The 22,280-nt window shown below is 41.4% G+C and overlaps 1 protein-coding gene across 1 annotated transcript in view; it reads left to right on the top strand.

Annotated features, from left to right (window-relative positions):
* Positions 1-1,902: 1,902 nt before the first annotated feature.
* The window catches only part of LOC126267342 (uncharacterized), a 160,140-nt gene continuing 139,762 nt past the window's right edge, over positions 1,903-22,280 (top strand). The window contains exon 1 of the mRNA XM_049972464.1: positions 1,903-2,636. Coding sequence (XP_049828421.1) covers positions 1,931-2,636 — 706 coding nt within the window. The 5' untranslated portion in view covers positions 1,903-1,930. The remainder of the gene's footprint in view (positions 2,637-22,280) is intronic.

Raw genomic sequence — 22,280 nt, 5'->3', positions numbered from 1 at the left:
CTTTTCATTTTATACAATTCAAGTCCCTAAGTATGAACCAGCTTGTACATAATTGTAAACAAACATCTTTTAAAAAATCTTAATATTTAAATACATTAACATGTCAACACAGAAGCCACATAATTATATAACATTTTCTTTCAATTATTAGAACAATTTAAATAATTAAGAGAAAACATTTTACACAACTTTCTGCTTCATTACAATATGTCAAAGACATTATACATTAAAAAATACATATTTGTCATCAAACAGAATTAAACAGTACAAAATATTTACATTGTTAATTATGGTGTTCCACAGTGCCTCCCCATACCTTGATAACTGTCCTTTCTTTCTTATAAGGCTGAGGAGTCTTCTTACATGCTTCCTTTGCATCTCAGATTATTGTCCCATCAAGGTTCATTCCTGTCTGTGTACGGCTTTGTCATTGGGAGGTTTTATAAACAAGAAGTCATAATATCAGACGTCACAGCCTCGAAATCTTCTGGATTCCACATCATAGTTCAGGCCATTGCCAGTTTAACACTCATTTCAACCTCAAACTTTATGTACATTTGGTCAGATGAGGATCGCTCCAACGCCACTTTCAATTATTTAGCACAGCTGCCAACGAGGATGGACCCAAAATTTATAATTACTTCTTCCATTCTTATGTCCATGAACGTAGGTTCCCTGGCCCTATTTAGGATACCCTGGTTGCTTTCAAGTAAAAATTCAAAAAGATACTCTTCTCTTCTGTTGTTATCGCTGCTTCCCCATGCCAGGTCGTGAGCGCTGGTATCACGAATAACCATCAGTTTGATTCTGCTGTGAGGAGCTATCTACCATTCTCTTTACTTCCTGGGAAGGTAGAGTGCTGTTCTCGTAAGGGATATAAAGTGAGGCCAACACAATTTCCGTCTTGCTTTCTTTCTCACACTGGCTCATTTTGATGGTCACATAGTTCCTGGAAGAATATTCAGACGTCGGGGTGAATGAAGTTCCACTTTTGACATAAATGCATGTTCTGGAGCTCCTTAGATTTCTAGCATAAATCAACTTGCCTCCAGTTTCTCTGAGGCCTGAATGGCTCCCTTTATATAGATACAGTTCATCCATTATAGACACATCCACCTCCTGTCTTCCCAGAAGACCACCCAGGGTGGCAGGTGTACCGGCAACGCTTGCAGTTTCTGTTTGCCGCCACAGTCACTTCTGATTGGTTCCATTATCACTGTGATGTCTTTTTTATACTTACTAAGACTTTAGAGCTTCTCAGTTGCGAGCGTTTTCTTTAAATATGATTATATATGCATATCGTTTGTTGATTTGGGGGCAAATGCTACTGCATAAGGTACGACCAGCGCTTGATATCCTCAATCTAAGTTCCCACAGTGGTCACCTGTTACCCCAGCCACCGCTGCCTACCGCTACGTATGTAGTCCTGTTCAATTGGCTCTGAACACTATGGGACTTAACATCTGTGCTCATCAGTCCCCCAGAACGTAGAACTACTTAAACCTAAGTAACCTAAGGACATCACACACATCCATGCCCGAGGCAGGATTCGAACCTGCGACCGTAGCAGTCGCGCGGGTCCAGACTGCGCGCCTAGAATGTAGTCCTGTGCGCGGCTTGTAATGAATGACTCGCTTGCTTGCGGTGAAAGCGTCTTGACACAGTGCAATAACATTTAATACAAACCATTAGAGGGACAGTGTCATTATTGATGAAAACGTCAGAATGAGGTAACACACAAGTCAACGCCCTCCTCGTGTGCTTCATGCACAGACGGGAGTGCTCGTAGAGATTCGTAGTAGGGGCAGAGGAAGAAGTGGGAGGCGAAGGACGCGGAGTGGTAGCTTATCACCTGAGCTCCGAGCAACGCTTCACGCAACCGCGAGCTGATGACTCAGTGTTGTGGCGTATCGTGGCTAGCGCGGTTCCCATGGAGACAGAAGAAGTGCCGTGCCAGGTGGACCAGACGCCTGTCGCTGGTGACGTCACCGTGAACGACCAGTGTCTCTCGCCGGATCACCCCGAGCAGCAGGGTATACTGGCCGACCTGCGGAAGCTTGCGGAGTCCACAGACACTGACCCGCGAGCGTCCGGCGAGCGCAGGGGCTCCGAAGGCTATGACAGCGCTTCCGGGATCTGCGACTGCGACCTGGAGCCGGTCGCCAGAAGGGACTCGTTTGACAGTTGCTTCTCGTCCTACAATTCCGGCGACCTGGCCAGCTTGGCCAGGGACCTCGCTCTCGGTTTCGGAGCGTCCGACGCTAATTGTAACGTCGAATACGAGGACAGTTTCGAGCAGCGCCACGCAGCATTGCAGAACTGCGGTGTCGAGGAACGTTCCAAAGCCGAGATCGACAGCAAAAGTGAAGAGCGTAGCGAGAAGCCGCTGGTAGAAGACAGAGAGGAAGATGGGCACGCCGCTGGCGATGGAGAGCAATCGACAGACGAAGTGATACGAGCGTTGTCCTCGCTTTTACATCGTGAGGCAAACCAGAAATTCGAGAGTCTCTCCGTGACCGAATCGAAGGCCGTTCATGTGGGAAACGTGACGTACGTCTTTGGTGAGGTTAACGTGAAACAGGAGGTGCAGGAGACGTCACTCAAACAGCAACTGTTCTTGTCGCGGGAGAAAGGAGGTAAGCCCACAATAAGCTGCCTTTCTGTCTCAGAGATTAACGACTCGCAGCGCTCTTTGTAGTCAAAAGACTATCTCAGGTTTGAAAAGAAAACGGTCCTCGTCCATTTCAGGGCAATGAGAGGAAACAGGGTGGGGCCCCTTTTGATTAACGCGCAGTGCGGTAGCTTGCAACAAGTTTGGATCACCCAGGCCAGTATCGAATCCGTGCAGTGTATTATCGACTGTTGGTCTGTTACACTCGTCAGTTTGACTGATTTTTGGATGGTTTTCAAGTTTGTTTTTGCAAATGCTAGGCTGGTTCCCGTTCTGCGCCTCAGAAAATACAATCAGTTAAAAAATTTGTAACTCACAGAATAAAATTATAGGACGATTCACAGACAGAAGGCACACACACGACATCCTCACCCCTCTTTTAGATCAACTGATGACGGTGGCAACGGCAAGGGCCACTGCATAGTTACAATAAATCCGCCAGATCATGAAAAACAGTGATTCCCTTACGGTGGTATGAATGACAGGAAGCAGGGAGAGAGGAAGCACGTCGGAATGCTAGAGAAACAGTATCAGCCATTGTCCTCCAAACAAATATTAGACTTGGTTAATTTCTGAAAAAGGTGTAAATAATAAAGAACATTAAAGACGTATAGACAGTAGATAAGGAAAAACCTATCGAAATACTAGAGTAACATTGCTACAGCATTATTAGAATACATATCCAATATGTTTCTATTGTATATAGTCTGTGTGATCGTTATAGTTTTTTTTAACATTCGTATACTATCCTCAAAAAACTTACGTCATTGCTGCCTTTGTATCAGTCAGACATAAATTATAAAATGCAGGGTGAATCACATAAATCTTACAACGCAAATATTCGGAAATGGGAAGAGCTATTGATGAGCGGTTTTCAAAAATGGTTCAAATGATTCTGAGGTCATCAGTCCCCTAGAACTTAGAACTACTTAAACCTAACTAACCTAAGGACATCACACACATCGATGCCCGAGGCAGGATTAGAACCTGCGAACGTAGCGGTCGCGCGGTTCCAGACTGAAGCGCCTAGAACCCTTCGGCCACAGCGGCGGGCTGAGCAGTTTTCACAGAATGGGTTGGTAGGCAACGCGCTCGTATTGTTAGCAAGAAAACAGGTTGTAATAAGATGTAGAAAAGTTTTTTATACAATCATACTCTTTTATTTTAAACGCAACAATGCCTATTGATATTAACAGATTAAAAGTAGAATGCCTTAGAGTGTCAATGGTGTTTGTTGCAGGATTCAAGTGCGAATCGTCTACGAGATATCGTATTTTGAAAAGTTCCCACATCTACACTTGCACAATGCGTGTGGTGGAACACACTAAAGAACCACACGAGTGCATACACTAGTTATGTGCATTCCGACCAGCAACGGGACGATTGACCATCACGAGTTGTGTTCCGAATGACCATCCGCGGAGGCAATAAACACTTCCAGTCTCGTATGGACCGACTGCTGGACACATGCTTGCGACTCAGCAGAGATGTCCGAGCAAGCTACAGCAATAAGGCGTTACATATCATGGATTTTAGTTCATGTGTCTAAACAGACAACGATTTTCAGCTTTCCGCACAGAAAAAAAGTCTACGGGAGTCAAATCCGGGGAACGAGACGGCCAAGTTACAGGTTCTCTGTGTCCAATCCAACGATTTGGAAACAATTCGTGAAGACAAGCTGCAGTACTTCGAGCATTTTGGGCTGGACAGCCATTACGCTGGTACCAAAGGTTCCTCCCACTCTGCAGAAGAGTGCTTCTAGTATCCGTGGAAGATGGTCAGTTAGGAGGTTACCATACTTGTGCGTGTACAGCATTCCGTCTATGAAACCTGTTGGTTCACAATCCCATACCACACTCTTACAGTCCAATGACGCTGACGTTCCACCTGACGAAGCCAACGGGGATTGTCAACAGACTGATAGTGAATCTCTCGGCATTTTACCTGGCCATGATTGGTAAATGTGGTTTCAGCTTTAAACAAGATACATGATACATTTCTTAATGTCCTTGTACAGAAGTTAAAATGATTCTCATAATCGTTTCCATGCAGTTCTTTATAGAGAGAGATGTGATAGGGAGCCGGCCGGTTTGGCCGAGTGGTTCTAGGCGCTTCAGCCCGGAACCGCGCTGCTGCTGAGGTAGCAGATTCGAATCCTGCCTCGGGCATGGATGTGTATGATGTCGTTACGTTAGTTAGGTTTAAGTAGTTCTGCGGCTAGGGGACTGTTGACCTCAGATGTTAAGTCCCATAGTGCTCAGAGCCATTTGAACCATTCTGTGATAGGGATTTAACCTATGTTGATGGATAAATGCGTAGGACACTTGCGTGACTCACCTTATTTCTTCGTGCAACTCCTAAGGAGCTGACGTGCGGATCAAGTTCAACAGCAGCAAGAACATTAATTTTCCCCTCTTCTGCCGTCACTTTCTTCCTTCTGTTACATTGCCTTGGTGTTACACTGCCACTTCCACGTAACTGGTTGAAGAGATTGATAAATTATGAATAATAAATATAAAAATAAATTATAAATAATTTCCGAGATGGTTGACGTCTACTTGGATATCTAGCCGCATACACCGAACAAGAACGAACTGTTTTCATTCTACATCCTCAATACGACATGAGCATGTCGGCTTCTTCTGCACTGATAAATCCAATCCTCCACTTATGACCTACTGCTTATACTGTCAAACACTAACTGACAAGCAAGTCGCAATGCACTCAAGGAACGCGCAAGCACATTGTAAGCAAAAATAACATCGTACCTAGAAACTACCCAAGCTGAAGGGCACAAACAAGTGTCGCTGTGGAAACTTTTCAAAATACGATATCTCGTAAATGACTCAGAATCCCGCAACAAACACCAATGACACTCTGATTTACCTACTTTTAGTCTGTTAATGTCAATAGGCATTGTTCCATTTAAGAAAGTGGATCAATGCACAAAAAACACTTCCTAGGTGTTATTACAATCTGTTGATTGGCTAACAACACCAGCGTCTGACTACCAGTCCATTCTGTGAAAACCGCACATCAATAGCACTTTTCACTTCCGCAATATTTTCAGTGCAAGTTTTAGGTGTTTCACACTGTACATTCACTTTCTACGTTATTAGTTTAGGGGGATGTAGTAAGTAAATACAGGTGCACATCCTTTTTCCCTCTTAATAGCTACAAGCGTACAAAGCAGCTAGTAAAATCTTGTAAAGGGAAGAATATATAAGAAGGTTTACTTATGGTTTAAGAAGCGTTCTGTAATAATAAGGATAATAAAGTTTAAATGCGAACATTTTTAGGTTAGGCTTTACCGTGACTGTTATTGACATTAAATGAAACAATAAGTTTACTGTTACCAGTCACTGTTTAAGTGAATATGCTGTATTGTCATTGCGAGCTTTTCTGCGCTGTTTTTGTACTCGAAAATAGCGTTGATTGCCTGACTGGGCAAATTAACTTTAATTGCGAACATTTTTAGGTTAGGCTTTACCGTGACTGTTATTGACATTAAATGAAACAATAAGTTTACTGTTACCAGTCACTGTTTAAGTGAATATGCTTTGTTGTCATTGCGAGCTTTTCTGCGCTGTTTTTGTACTCGAAAATAGCGTTGATTGCCTGACTGGGCAGATTAACTTTAAATGCGAACATTTTTAGGTTAGGCTTTACCGTGACTGTTATTGACATTAAATGAAACAATAAGTTTACTGTTACCAGTCACTGTGACTGGTAACAGTAAACTTATTGTTTCATTTAAAGATAATAAAGTTTAAGTACAAGAATAGTGTAGAATAATATGAAGTCTTCAGAGCAAAATTGGTCACCGTCTTCTTCAGTATGTTCATTTTTTGTATCACACTCATCAGTAAAAACACGAGCACAGTGTTGCAGGCATAAATACCGCCCAAAATTCTTGCAGGTATGTTTCGTAAGTCCTCTTGTTTTCGTGACCCAGCAGCGCCGTCAACGCTTCGTATTTGCACTATCAGAGGTCACACGACTGGCGTGGGTAGAGACGGGTTGTCGAGTTTCAGCTGAAATTTCCCCAAGTCTCGTAGAAATTGATCGAGGTAAGCGAGGCAATAGTTATCGCCTTGCCAAGTGATTACCAATAATTTTTCTTCCGATTCTTCGAAGAAGCAGCCGACGTTTCGGATTCGTTTCCGTTTCCCGCATAGCTAACTTGAGAACTGATTGCAGCAATACTTAGACCTAAAGAGAAAACAGCCATTCGCCACTTTATAGTACCCATCATGATAGTATAAGCGGAGCGCATTTGGCAACTATATCGACTCCAATCTTTGGTTCATTGTACTAAATTACCATTTCCGACTTTTTCTTGTCACCAATATCTTTATTACTTGAATCAAACTTGTGCAAACTTGAGATGAGCAGTACATTTTTCTTTGTACTTTTTTTCTGAGGGATGTATTAAACATTTTACGGAATGTAAAAAGGCTGGAAAAGTTTTCACTGGTTTTTCATCTCTTTAGCGATGTGTTATTTACTCTTCTTTAGCTTCCCCACATAAAACAAGCGATGTTTTTCTGATAAGCCTTGAAGAAGAGTGATACCACTAAGCCAGTTTCAGCCGGTGTTATTTAAGGAAGTAACTAACCTATGTACTATGTCTATTCATTTGTTACTGTACTGGTTGTTTACCAGATTAAATTTCTAGATTGATGGTAAAACATTTTAGAATCTACAACTTCAAATATTTTTGGCCCATATTTTGATGGTTTTCGTGTAATATACTGAAGGATTGGGCATCTAGCCAGAAGGGCCTCCAGATTAGATTAGTTTTTCGTTCCATAGATCCGTGCTGAGGATATCCTCGTGAATTCGGAACATGTCAATTTTTTAAAACTGAAATAAAAATAGTAATAGTATGAGTATATACAATATATAATTTTTTTTAAGATGAAATAACAATATTAATAGTATGAGTATATACAATACCTCATTTGTTTCTATTAAATTCGTCAATGGAGTAGAGGGAGTTGGCCACTAGTAAGTCTTTCAGGCTCCTTTTAAACTGATATTTATTTGTAACTAAATTTTTTTAAGTTTGCTGGCAAATTATTGATGATGAATGTTCCTGAGTAGTGGACCCATTTTTGAACTAAAGTAAGTGCTTTTAAGTCCTTGTGCAGATCATTTTTGTTCCTGGTATTGTATGTATGAACTGAGCTGTTTGTTGGAAAAAGAGATATATTATTTAGGATAAATTTCATTAACGAGTAAATATACTGAGAGGCAGTAGTTAGTATACCCAGTTCTTTGAAGAGGTTCTACAGGACATCTGTGAATTTACTCCACAAATAATACGTATTACATCCTTTTGGACTCTGAAAACTTTTGTTTGACTTGAAGATTTACCCCAGAATATAATACCATATGACATTATGGAATGAAAGTAGGAAAAGTATTCAAGCTTTTTCATTTTTATGTCGCCTATGTCTGCTAACAGTCTAATTGCAAATACAGATTTGTTAAGGCATTTCTGCAATTCTGTGGTGTGCTCCTCCCAACTGAATTTATTATCAAGTTCTAATCCCAGGAATTTAAGACTGTCAACCTCTTCTATCTGCTCTTCTTCATACTTTATGTATACGCTGTGTGGAAACCTCTTACAGGTTCTGAATTGCATATAGTGAGTTTTTTAGAAGTTTAATGACAGTGAGTTGGCTTTAAACCATTTATTAATATCTATGTAATTATCATTAGCAGATCTTTCTAGAACTACATTCGACATATTATTTATTGCAATACTTGTGTCATCTGCAAACAAAACGACCTCTGCTTCTGGCAGTGCAACTAACAAGAGATCATTAATGTACACAAGAAAAAGCAATGGTCCTAAGATGGATCCTTGTGGCACACCACATGTAATTTCTTCCCGTTCTGATGATGACTGATGACTTAATTCACTAGTCCCTTGCACTGACATCCTTTGTTTCCTGTTAGCGAGGTATGACTTGAACCATTTTGCAGTACTCCCTGTGACACCATAGCATTCTAATTTATTTAAAGGGATGTTGTGGTTCATACAATCAAATGCCTTTGACAGATCACAGAAAATACCTGCTGCATGTAATGTGTTATTTAATGAATTAAGTACATTGTCATTGTAGGTGTAAATAGCCTTCTCGATATCAGAACCCTTCAGAAATCCAAACTGTGTTCTCGATAATATGTTATTTGTCGTCAGATCGTTGAGAAGCTGCCTGTACATTACTTTTTCTAAATTTTTTGAGAATTCTGGCAAAAGTGAAATCGGTCTGTAGTTTGATGTTATTTCTTTATCCCCTTTCTTGAATAGAGACTTAACATCTGTATATGTTAGCCAGTCAGGAAATGTCCCAGTTATAATTGACACTATGTTGGCAACACTGCGCCGACTAGGACTCTTCGAGAATTTGTTGCAATAAATAACTATAAAAAGTGTTGTTATTAAGCTGTTTTAAACGTTTACAGTTGTTATAAATATAATCTACGTGTTGTTAAATTAGTGGAAGTGTTAGTGAAGTATAAAATAAGGTTAAAGTGGGTAAGAAGCGTATTTTTCTTCTCGTGCCTGTAACACGGATCCTAGGCCTAATTTCACGCGCGCGTATCGTAAGTAAACAGTGACTTAAACTTATATGTAATCACCAGTTTTTTTATTCAGTACTCTTTCAATTTACTTATATCTGCCTGAATAGCTTCTAGGGTCCTTTGTTTACGTTTCAGTCAGTACTTAAATCAGTTTATACGATTTCTGTTTTTACTATGAATGAGAAGTGTGTGACATGCCGTAGGATCGTTAGTTCTGGGGTGTTGTGTGATGGGTGCTGTAGTTTCTTTCATTGGGGCGAATGTAGTGGCGTGGGAAATGGGGACATAAATGAGGCTCACCAATGGTATTGTAGGATCTGCAGTAGAGATAGGTATATACTGGAACAGGAAGGGAAAATTGCAGCCTTTTAAGCTGACAGACAAAGCAAGGGAGCATCTGGACAGGTTAAAGAGGGAGAAGAGTGAACAGAGGTGGGAAGTGGCAACAGGCAATAGGGGGAATCGGCAAAGGAGAGCATCAGACAGCTTTGTCTTAAATCTTGAAAATAGATTTTACCTGTTGCCTCAATCACAATCGGATGAGCCTCATGTAGCTGAAGCTGTAGAAAGGGTACAACAAGCTTTCAAGGATTTGAAAAAGGTAGGGAAATTTGTAAAGAGAAAGAAAGTTCTGTTGTTAGGTAGTTCTCACGGTAGAGGTGTTGGTCAACTACCGCAGAAAAATCTAGGTCCAGAGTACCAGGTCACAAACTATTTCAAGCCTAGTGCAGATCTGGGATGTAGGTTCTTTATGCAAGGATTTCACAAAGGAGGGTGCAACGGTTATAGTGGGTGGTCCGGAAAATAGCATTGGCAGAGACTCTGAATATTCCATAGAGAGTGACCTGGTGAAGATAGCATCAGTAACGAAGCATACAAGCGTGGGATTTGTGTGTGCTGAGACGCCATGATCGGCCTCATTTGAACTCTTCCGTCGGGAGGGTGAACGTGGAGTTGGAGTGGCTGCTTAGGACGGATATAGGGTCCCATATTGGCTTGGTTCCTGTGGATGCTATCGATAAATGGGACTACATTAGGCATGGCATTCACCTCAGTAGGAAAGGGAAGGGAAAACTGTCTGGTTTGATTGCAGAAATCTTAAGGGGGGACACTGTCACAAGTGGTAAAATACCAGTGGTCACAGGTGTCAGAGGGATGTCTTTTTTGCGATAGGGAAGGGGAAAAGAAAACGAGTTTTAAGAGACATTCGCAGACAAACTCAGTTTGAGAAAACCGATCAACAGGAGTCAGATTTTAGCATACAGCCTCCAAGTAAACAATGTTTAACAGAAAGTAATGAGAAACTGCCAGTTCATCTTTGCCAAAGCAGTTATAATCCCATTAGTATGCAGTATCAGTTATCTTTATTACACAAGATCTTTACAGGACTCAGAAATAAAGTTGATGAACTACTCATTTGTATTGATGAAGTGAGTTCATATAACCAAATTGACATAACCTGCCTCTCTGAACATGAAGTGAGCACTGGTATAGATATGTTAGACATTTCAGGATTTAAGCGAGCTTCCTACTTCTGCAGAGTAGATATGGATGGAGGAGGAGTTGCCACATTTATTAAAAACTGCCATAAATTCAATAAAATTGACATTAATAAATTCTGTTTAGAGCAGCATCTAGAAGCATGTGCAACAGAAGTAGAGTTCCATAATAGATCCTATATAATATTAAATATTTACCAAGGACCTGCAGGAAATTATAATCTATCCATAAATCATCTAGAAGCAGAAACAAAGAAATTTGATTGCTGGTGACTTTAATACAGATTTCTAATGCAATCTTCCAGTAAACATTTACTGCAGTTAGTAATGTTGTCTTTCAATCTAACTCACACTGTAAACTTCCCAACTAGGATCACTAAATCCTCAAGGACAGCCGTTGATAACATTTCTATAGACAAATCAAAGGAACAAAATCATATCATAAAACCTGTAATAAATGGACTATCAGATCATGACATGCAGCTCCTTGTTTTAGATGTAAATTCTAAGCAGATTATCAAGACCGCTAAATCTGAGTACAGGAGAGTAATTGATCAACCAAAAACTGTGTGTTTTGGAAAACTGCTCAAAGATATGAACTGGAAAGATGTTTATAGCGCTCATGACATGAATGAAAAATATAACACTTTCATGAACAATGTCAGTACCATGATTGAAAGCTGTTTTCCTCCAAAAGTTACTCAAATTAAACAGGTCTATAATAAAACCATGGATTACACAAGGAATAAAGATTGCCTTTAAGACAAAAAGGAAAATGTAACTGTCGACCAAGAATAGCTCCAATGTTGATGATTTAGCTAAATACAAGGAATACTGTAAAATAATAAAAAAAGTAATTCAGACATCTAAACAAATGCCCTACTAGAAGAAGATAGCAATGTCAGGGAACAAAATAAAAACAATATGGGATATAGTGGAAGAGTAGACTGGTAGAACCAGAAAGGAACAGGAGCAAATAGCATTAAGGGTAGATGACACATTAGTAACCGATGGGCATAGTGTGGCAAATCTATTTAACCAGTACTTTATATCTGTTACCGATAGAATGGGATTGTCAGGATCAGTAAATAATATCCTTGAATATCTGAAACTAGCCTTTACAAATAGTTTCAGGTACACGAATATGTCACTCACTTCACCAAAAGAAATAACTTCCATAATAAAATCTTTAAAAACAAAGCGTTCTAGTGGTTATGATGAAATGTCAACAAAGTTAATTAAGGCATGTTCTTGTGAGTTCAGTACAATTTTAAGCTACTTTTCGTCAAGTGTAATGTTAGCTCCCACCAGCTGCAAACTCTGCAATTGTTCGCAAAATTTTCAAAGATATCATGAATAGCTGCTGAACCGTCTTCAGCTCTGCGTTCTAGGCTACTTTCTTTATCATCAAATCCCACAGTTTTCTAAAAGGACCGACGTGTGAAAAGGAACATTTCTATGCCAGATACATTTTAGCCCACAAATCTTCAATATTGATTCTTCCACCTCTATAATGTCCTGCCATGTGTGAAATGTCTATGGAGGTACCTATTTGGTCCAATCAGTATGGTGTGCAAACTTAGGCTATGAATAATGTGGACGTATGCTGCCAATGTACTGGTCTGAATATCGTATGTCATCATGACTAAGACACTTGCACATATCCCCAATTTTATCAACATTTTGGGCTTTTCCAAGTACACGTGAACGCCACTTGGTTAGATTGTGTTTTGCGGTTTTTCTCTGTTGACTGTAATAATTATTTTTTTTTTCAAGCAAGTGTTTCTGCTACCTTTTTCCGCTGCTTCCGATGACAAACATAGAAATTCCACTTTACCTCTTCTTCTTCTTCTTCTTCTTCTTCTTCTTCTTCTTCTTCTTCTTCACAAGAGCTCACACCTACTCCTTTATGCTCTGTTTTCGAGTCTCCCTACCGATCTTTAACTTTCTCCGATGCATTAGTGTCACAAGCTTCCCCTTCTCAGTCGTATGGAGATGCTCCAGGCTGCACTTCATCCTCATCGACACTGTCAGACAATATTTTTCTCACTCTCTCATTCATTCATCTAAACTCATTGTCATTATCTCTTTGTGTCTGTCAGTGTCTCCTTTCTCACAGCCGCTGTCTCCTTCATTCTGTTCTACTACCACTGTCTCCTGTCATTGTCACTCTCTCCGTCTTTGCTCCCTCTTACTGCCACTATCTCATTCATTCCCACTGCTGCTCTCTCTTCTCGCTGTCAGTGTCTCTTTCTTCCTCGTTGTCATTGTTATAGACTCTGTCTCTCATTATCACTTCCACTTTCTCCTTCTCTTTATTCATCTCCTACTGACACTGTCTCCTTCAGTTTTTTCCTAGCACCATTCTGTTACTGCCAACTATGTTTCATTGCATCTGAGTCCCTCCCTTTCGCTTACGCTGGCGTTGTCCCTTTCGTTCTTTCCGTAGCACAACGAATATCTTCTATTTTCCAGTATTTATTACTTTTATGTCTCTTTTCCATTTCCATATCCTCACTCAGCAGAAAAAAGCCCTAATATGTTCTGATGCTAAAATTTTTGTGAAAGATTTTAAAGGGGTAAGGAAGGTAGAACGACGCAGCTTATGATAAACAGGAACATATTCGCTTTTCTTGTGCTCCGATAGGAGCATTTTTCCGCTGGTTCCCTTCTTTTACCCGCTACAGCAGTGCATCTTACTCACATGAAAACAACTTCGTGGGTCAGTGAAATTTTTATAGTTTACTTATGTGAAATTGAAATGACACGGAACTATATAATTCAACATCTCAGGCCGGCCGGATTGGCCGAGCGGTTCTAGGCGCTTCAGTCTTGAACTGCGCGACCGCTACGGTCGCAGGTTCGAATCTTGCCTCGGGCATGGATGTGTGTGATGTCCTTAGTTTCGCTTCACTCCGGATTTTAAGTGCGTATTTTACGTTTACAAGTAGGGTAACTCTGAACCTCTAAAACTCGGAAACGGATAAAGGTATCGAGAAAATTTCCGAGATTGTTAGAGATCGTCATCTTAGTAACGTATCGTGAAAATTGCCATTTGCTGAGCATAGCCGTATTGAAATCCATGGCTCAGTTTTGATATCCAAAAACCATTTTTTTCTTTTGTTTTGTCAGAAACCAACCATGAACGAAATGGGCCTTCACAAGCACCTTAAGGCGCAACGTAGATCACATTTACGCTAACAGAATCAAAGTGTATAACATTCAAATTTTGTACCTGTACCAGAGGATAGTTGCAGTAAAACGGTGCTGCTGTTGAGTATTCAAATAGTCCCTAGCCCGAGGGGTATCCAAAACAGTTGTCCCCACTTTTCTGTCACCGATAGAATTTGATGATTGAACCTCTGAAATCCCGTTGTTATGTACGGCGTATTGGGATATATTTGGTAGCGCATAATGTCTCAAGCGTACCGATTGTGCGTTTATTGACAGCGAAAGAACAGAGGGAAACGAAAATTCATCAGCGAATGGCATAAGTGCAAGAAGAACACTGCTTCTCCATTGGAAAGCGTAACACAAGCGACTCAAGACAGCATGGATCTCATTGGCCGATGGCACACGATCTGGAATGCCTTATTTCATCACGTTACCGCAGCAGGTACATGCCCTAATTATTGAAGACTGATGAGTTCCCGTAGCAGCCATTGCCCATAGGTCGGATTCAGCGTCGAAAATGTAAGGGAAATGCAGTATTCTCCGTACCATTGTGCCATTCTTCGACGAAGCATCCTTTTCTCTGTTTCCCGCACACCCGAGTGCATTGGACGGTCGAAGTGTACACGTGGTCGCTCTGTCGTCATATGTGTGTGCAACCATATCCCCCTAGTGGCGTAGGCAGTTGCATTGAGATCTCTTCAACGGTTTTTGTTGGACAACCTCCAGCTCGTCTCTTTTTGAACGCCCCTTATAGATTTTAAATAGGGAGGGTATGTAACTGAGAACCCATTCAGCTGGACAAATGACTTCGAAAAATTATGAGGCTACAGAATTTTTGGTCACCCAATGTTCGATAGAATGGCCACCTCGCTGTGTGTCTGGCTGTCCTGTGGAGGTCCTAGCTCCATTTCCCAGTATTGCCAGAAATTTTTCCTTGATGGGAAAACAGAAATGGGGTGCGCTCGGTCTCTTCAGGCAGCATTGGGAAGCCTTTTGAATGAGAAGTACCGGCTGTTAGGTTTAGGGACATGACTCCGGCCGGGATGGCCAAATGACGCCATACAGAAGTAGGATGACACGGCGGTTGGTCGAGATCGCAAGCTGTTATGGGACTCAAGTTCAACAGGACATTAGATATCATTTATGTACTTATACACCGGCTTGCTATAGTTAGGACCTGTGAATCCATGTATTTGAAATATACTTTCGCATAATGCGTCACTGCCAAGTAATACAGCTTTACGCAACTTCGACATCACATAGAACTGATACAATACAGTACAGTATAGAAGGTAACTGAAAGAAACACGAAATGGGACGAACAGAAATGACACTTTTATTCAAAGACAATAATTACTAGGGTGAGTCAAATGAAAACCTTAAAGTTGTAATAACAAATCGAAATTTCGCGTCGTCATCCTGTAAGTTGTGCTACAGACAGTGTGCAGAATGGCCTGTAGGTGGCTGCATAGTGCAGATGCACACATACCGTCGCTGTATCAGTATAAAGATGGCCACTCCACTTGCGACTTGCACCAGGGAAGAACAGAGTTCTGTTATTCGGTTTTTACATAGTGAAGGTGCGAAACCTTTTGAAATTCATCGACAAATGAAGGTTCAGTACGGTGATGCATGTTTGTCACAGTCTACAAATGGAGTAGGAAGTTCGCAAATGGTGCGACTTCAGTGGATGATGCTACTCGTCCAGGTCAGGCACAACGAGTTGTGACTCCACAGAACATTGCAGCAGTTGAAGCCATAGTGAAGGGAAACCGCCGAGTGATACTGAATGACGTTGCAGCATGTTTATAGGTTAGTCATGGGTCAGCACACCACATTGTGCACGATGTGCTCCAGTTTCACCAAGTATCTGCAATATGGGTGCCACGGCAGCTGACTCCTGAAATGAGAGAACGACATGTTGATGCTCGTGAAGAACTTCTTCGACGCTTTGAACGAGAAGATGGCTTCCTTGCAAGCATCGTTACTGGGGACGAAATCTGAGACCTGCATTTTGAATGTCTTCCTCATCCACCATACTCACCAGACCTTGCCCCAAGTGATTTCCGTATGTTTGGACCACTCAAAGACGCAATGGGAGGAAAGAAGTTCTGTTCTGATTAAGAGGTACGCCACGTGGCGTATGAGTATTTGCGCGGACTACCAAAAGAATTTTTTCTAAAGGAATTTATGCACTTTGTAAGCGCTAGAGAACTTGCATTGAGCGTGGGGGAGATTATGTTGAAAAGTGATACAGTTTTGTACCATTTCTGCACAAAAAATAATATTGAAAAAAATATTTAAGGTTTACATTTGACTCACCCTCGTACACTAAAGTCACCCGCGACTTATGATGGTCCCCTGGTCATTAAAAAAGACGGTACATGGCTTTTAATAGTGGGTATGTGATCTCCACCGACGGCAGTACATGCTCTGCGACGTGTTCCCGTGTTCCCCACGAGGTTGGTAAAGGGTTCTTGTGATAGGGCATTCCATTCCTCCTCCAGCGCAGCTGAAGACTGCTGAACGCAATATGTCTCCTCAGTGCATCTCGCACGTGCTCGATGGGATTTATGTTTGGGGAAGGGGCACGCCAGTCCACTCATAGAAATCGAATATCCTCCCTTTCCGGGACGACCTCTAGCTGCGCTGTTCGGCAGGGCCGCGCACTGTCATCCATAAAATGAAATAAAGACCAAAGCACCGCCGAAAAAAAGCCCATAGAGCAGGGGTACAGAGTCACAATAATGCTGGGCTGTCTGTGTACCGTAATCAAAGAATAGGAGGTCAGTACGCCTATGCAACATTATCACCTCTCCACACCAAAATAAGTGGCCCACAAAAACCAGCTTGTTCATCTATGTTCCTGCGTGCATTACGTGTTCGCACCTCTAGCCGTGTCAGCGTACGTGCAGAATCGCTGCTAACACTGAATCTGCTCTCATCCGAGAAGACCACGCAACCTCTGATCTCACTGGTCCAGTCCCCACGCTCTTGGCACCAGCACAAACAGCACCGCCAGTGTTTGAGTGTCAACGGAACCCAACGTACAACCTCCATGCAGTCGCCGTGCCACTGTAGTTCGTGAGATTGCATGCCTTGTAACCTCCTTAATCGTAGTTGCAATTGCACCCGCTGTTTGAGTGGATCCCTTCTCTTGCCCACGGTGTAATAAAGAACATCACCACAGTGCACCGTAACTGCTCACTGACTGACACACACAATGCCTTCTCCCGGTCATCAGCTGCTGAGTTGACTGTGGTCGATCCCTCTTCTCCTTCGGGGAGCAGTGTCTATAGTTCGGAACGCTTGCCACGCAAGTGAAGCAATTCTGTGAGCAATACCAAACTCGTGGGCTACACTCGCCACCTTTCGTCCTTCTTCCAGTTTCTCGATGACTCTTCCCCACATCCAGATGTTGTCTCCGGCCCACGGTGTAATAAAGAACATCACCACAGTGCACCGTAACTGCTCACTGACTGACACACAATGCCTTCTCCCGTTCCTTCAACTGCCTCACGTTGCGGGGTCAGCCCTATTTGGCGCTATGCTCACGCTGACCTCACACCATCTGAGGATCAACTTTCTGTGCACGACTGTGTGCACAGTAGTTAACATGCTAGGTTACTTTATCTAGCTGGTCCTTAACTTTTGAAGAGCAGTGTAGTTTTGAGGTTACAGATGTATTCTGACCCACCACACTTTCCATTTGATCGAAAGTTCTTCAGGTAAATGTGCGTTTCATTTTTACGTTTGTCTAATTTACCAATAACCATTGCATATGAGCACTGAAAGGTCAACAAAATAAAGGGAAGGAATGCTGTTTCAGACTGGTATGTTAAGCATTTAAGGGGTGGTCTTCGACCATCACATTTCCAATGACTGGAAACCTCATTGTTAGCTGAAATGAATCGTATTGTACCAAGCGAGCATAAACGAGGACTCCGTGTTTCTTCAATACTGGCCTCCGCTGTTGACACTGTGCGTGCATCGATCAGATGCGTGATAACACGGAGAGATCTTGAAACGACTAGGCAGTTCGTTTCCATTACTCCATGATGCAGTTATGATGTCCTCGAGTGCCTTGTCTTCTTAATTAAAGATAGGCGTCAGTGATCAGCCGAGTACGTACGTGATCACCGACGAACAGCTCAATTTTCTGCGATCAGCCATTAAGATACTAGTAAATTACCAATCACTGTATTACATTGCCATTTTCTTTAATAAGCAAACATTCTAAATCCATGTTCATAAAAGATTAATTGGCGTTCTTGGAACTTACCGTTTCGATATACATTCATTAAAGGGTACGTAATCGTTTGACGAGCGGTTCCTGATTCAAGGCAAACATTCTCATAGGCAGTGCCACTACGATTTGACTTTATCAGGGTCACATAAAACAGATATTACCACCATTTTATGCAATCGGAATCAAGAGAATTATTTTTCTCTGTTTCTGGCAACTGATACGAGGAATCATTTTTTTCAACAACCTATAATTTATGGTCGTTACATACTGGACCATTCTCAACACAAACTGCTGGTCTGTATCTCTACACTTTTCTTATTCTTGTCAACTGTTGCCAGTGACAATGCCCTGGGTGGAGCACAGTTTTGGAGAAATGTTATCTAAATACAGATTTTGTCAGTTCTTTTGTCTTGTTATTTGCCTACGTATGTAAATATTTGTGTTACGTAATCATGTATACAGGGTGGTCACAAACAGTCTGAGAAGCTCTTAAGAGTGTTGCAGGGGAGACTGTGCTGAGAAATAACTGTTAAGCAATAAAGCTCGATACGTTGTGCCGTTTCCTAGTTGATTAACATTAAAGTTACCCAGCCAACCCGTGCGGATACAAATTAAGTGCCCCGCCAGATACAATTAGTGGCAGTTGTTCTCATAGCTTAGTTGATAGCGCATGATGCTACTCAGCCTTTGGCTCAGTTTCATTCCTTACTACCGTCCCATGCCCAATTTTTGTATCGTTCTCTTCTTTGGTTTTAAGAAACCAAACGAAGACGCTGTCTCCCGCATGTCACTTGACTTTGTGAGCGAAGCGGCTTAATTGACTATCTTCACCCTGATTGATTCGAAAACGGGGCAACGTATCGAGTTTTCTCTTAACAGGTATTTCTCAGCACAGCACACCCTTGAAAAACCTGAAAAGCATTCCAGACTGTTTCTAACCACCCCGCATATTTAATTTATACTTGTTCGATGTTCCTGACAAGAGTAAATAAGAATAAAATTGTCGTCAATTTTTCGAACATCTTATTTACTTTTACGTTATCCACGTCCTTCTCTATGTCCACTATACAGATATAATTGCTTCTCTTTATCCTTCTTTTAATTTCTTAGCGCAAGGTCAGAAGTACTTCTCTCGTTTTTTTTAACTTCTCTTAAACTAAACTGAACTTCATTTTAGCTTTTCTTAAACTAATGTTCATGTTAGTTCTCTTAAACGTTTTGCCGTTTTTGTGGCATAAGGTAAACGGTGGTTTGCGGATTCTGTATGTATGCAGAGGTAGATGCGAAGACACTGGACTTGCCTTTAAAAGGACGGCACTTCAAGTATCCATCTGGACATTTAGATTTAGTTTCTCCATGGTTTGCGTAATCCACTGAAAGCAAATATCGCGATGGTTCCTTTCAAACAGATGCGAGGATTCCCACCGACACACAGCAGACCAGAATCATGAAAACCTGCACAGAATTGCTAAATAAGCTCCACTATGGCCAAGAGTGGTTACATTGAGATTTGTTACCGTTATGCCAAAACTGAAAGATTCGAAGTGGCGAATCCAATATGCCGAAAAGAATGTGACAAAAATTAATGAAGTGCACAAGAAATGTTTTCCGTGAGCATTTATAATTTTAACGGTAATTTTTATTACGAAACTGACTCTATTACTGTCTTTATTACGGAAGATATAGGTTAGTAACAAAAATTGAAAGTTTTATAAGTCTTTTTAATCTTCTTCCTCTTGTACCTCTTGTTCTTCATCGTCAATTCTTTCTCCAGTTTCTTCCTTAACGACATTTGTATCCTCTTCATGATCCTCAGCATCTGATTCCTCGTAATCCTGTGTAGCAAGTACCAAGAGGGCAACAGCTTTCGATTACGAAGTTTTCACTTTCCTCGGAAATAGTTTCCACAGAGAAGAAATATTTTATAGTGAAATACTCAAATAATATAACAAAATTAAATTTACCAAAGAAAAGCTTATGGATATGAAATAACATAATTAGCTTTTAAACAGCACTTTTTATATATTTCTAATATTTATTTTTTAATAATTATATTTTTATTTTGTTACAGTTTATTAGAAATAACAACTGTCTGTTTATGTGTGCACGTGTGTTTTTTTCTTATTTTACTAAAATGTTGAATTCTATTTTCTCAGTGTAAATAACGGAATTTTGCACATGTCGCTTAAACTTGTGGCTTGTGGGTGAAGTTTGTCTGATTCGCGAAGATAGTAGTACATACTTAAGGACGGAATGAAAAAGAAAATGGAATGTCGTGGAATCTAAAACTCACCTTTCTTTCGCTCGCGTTTCATAATTTTTCTTCTTTTCGCTTGCATTCCGGTAAGAATAGCTCTGAGCACTATGGGACTTACCGCTGAGATCATCAGTCCCCTAGAACTTAGAACTACTTAAACGTAACTAACTTAAGGACATCACACACATCCATGCCCGGATGGTTCAAATGGCTCTGAGCACTATGGGACTTAACATCTGTGGTCATCAGTCCCCTGAACTTAGAACTACTTAAACCTAACTAACCTAAGGACATCACACACATCCATGCCCGAGGCAGGATTCGAACCTGCGACCGTAGCAATCGCGCAGTTCCGGACTGAGCGCCTAGAACCGCTAAACCACCGCGGCCGGCTCCATGCCCGAAGCGGGATTCGAACCTGCGACTGTTGCGGTCGCTCGGTTCCAGACTGAAGCGCTTAGAACCGCTCGGCCACCCTGGCCGGCTCCGGTAAGAAGTTAAGTAACAAAAACAATTGTTAATTAATGATTAAATAACGAAATAAATGTTCGTAATTAAGTACATGCATTCTGGAATAGTCAGAATTTAAAAATTGTTTCCTACTGATTTCATTAAGCAAAAATATTTCGTCGGAACGAAATTCAGCGTTTGGAAGAAGCAGGTGACTACTAAGAGCTGGCCTCAATAGCCTCAGTATTAATCGAGCCTGCCTATTAAACGAAACTTCTTAGCTCCGAACTTTATTTTCGTTTCTGGCCACTTTCTAGGAATCCTGAACTACTGCGTGCCATCCTTCCCCAACCCTCCTTACGAACTCGTTGCAGAGAGGACTGTATTTTTCCTGTTTTCTGTACCGCCTGTCACGTGAGGTACCTCTACCAATGTCCGTGTGTGGTGCGCGGCTGTTATGAATTACTACGTATCCCCAATGACTCCATGCCACAGAGAGCCTCTGCTGCCCGCTAAAGTATGTTACACACACAGCGAGATACTTCTGTAATACAGCTGCCCGTCAGAACACAGTTTTCAACGAGTCCCAACCTGTGAAGTTTCAAGACTCAGCGATTTTGCTAGAACTTGATAAGTACAACATGATAAACTACAATTGTTCCGCAGTCTCTCGGAAATCCTGACACGTTTTATGTGGCCTGCTGTGTGATTGTCCGCATTATCTTTCCAGAGTATTACCTAATCGTACGTCCTTGAAGATATTTCACTTAATCGATGAGATGACGCACACGTGAACCAAGTAACAAAGCGTACGTCCCAACATTCGACGTAATTACAAGACGGGGTTTGCAAGATTGATCGTAGACACAAAATAATGCTCTTCCAAGGAGACCAAAAGATCTGTTAATCACGAATTTTGATGAGTCTTGGGTATGTTGTAGATGGACCTTTCCCGAGTACCGAGCCAACAGCTTTTCATGCAAAGTCCCCTAGTTTCCGAGAAAATCGGTGTTCATTTTTTATGCGTACCTTCTACACCCGGACTGTTCGTAATGTTTTAGCTAAGCAAGCGTAGCACAGCGGCTAAGCCTGACGACTACAACGCTGCAAATACAGATTTACAAAACCTGTGATGTTTACTTTTACGGGCAGGTTACATTTTTTACGAAGAAAATTCAAAGTGTTATATACTTCATAAAGACTAATATAGAAATCGTTTCGAGGGAAGATTCCATTAAAAAATACTCTAAGACAAAGAAGGACGCACTGCGAAGGAACAATACGAATGGGACGGAAAAAAGTACGTATGAAGTACATCTAAGGACATACGAAAATGGCTCTGAGCACTATGGGATTTAACATCTGTGGTCATCAGTCCCCTAG

This window comes from Schistocerca gregaria, chromosome 4 (assembly GCF_023897955.1).
Source record: "Schistocerca gregaria isolate iqSchGreg1 chromosome 4, iqSchGreg1.2, whole genome shotgun sequence".
NCBI classification, from domain to species: domain Eukaryota; kingdom Metazoa; phylum Arthropoda; class Insecta; order Orthoptera; family Acrididae; genus Schistocerca; species Schistocerca gregaria.
Note: the sequence above shows the minus strand (reverse complement) of the source record. Positions and strands in the feature narration are given on the sequence as shown.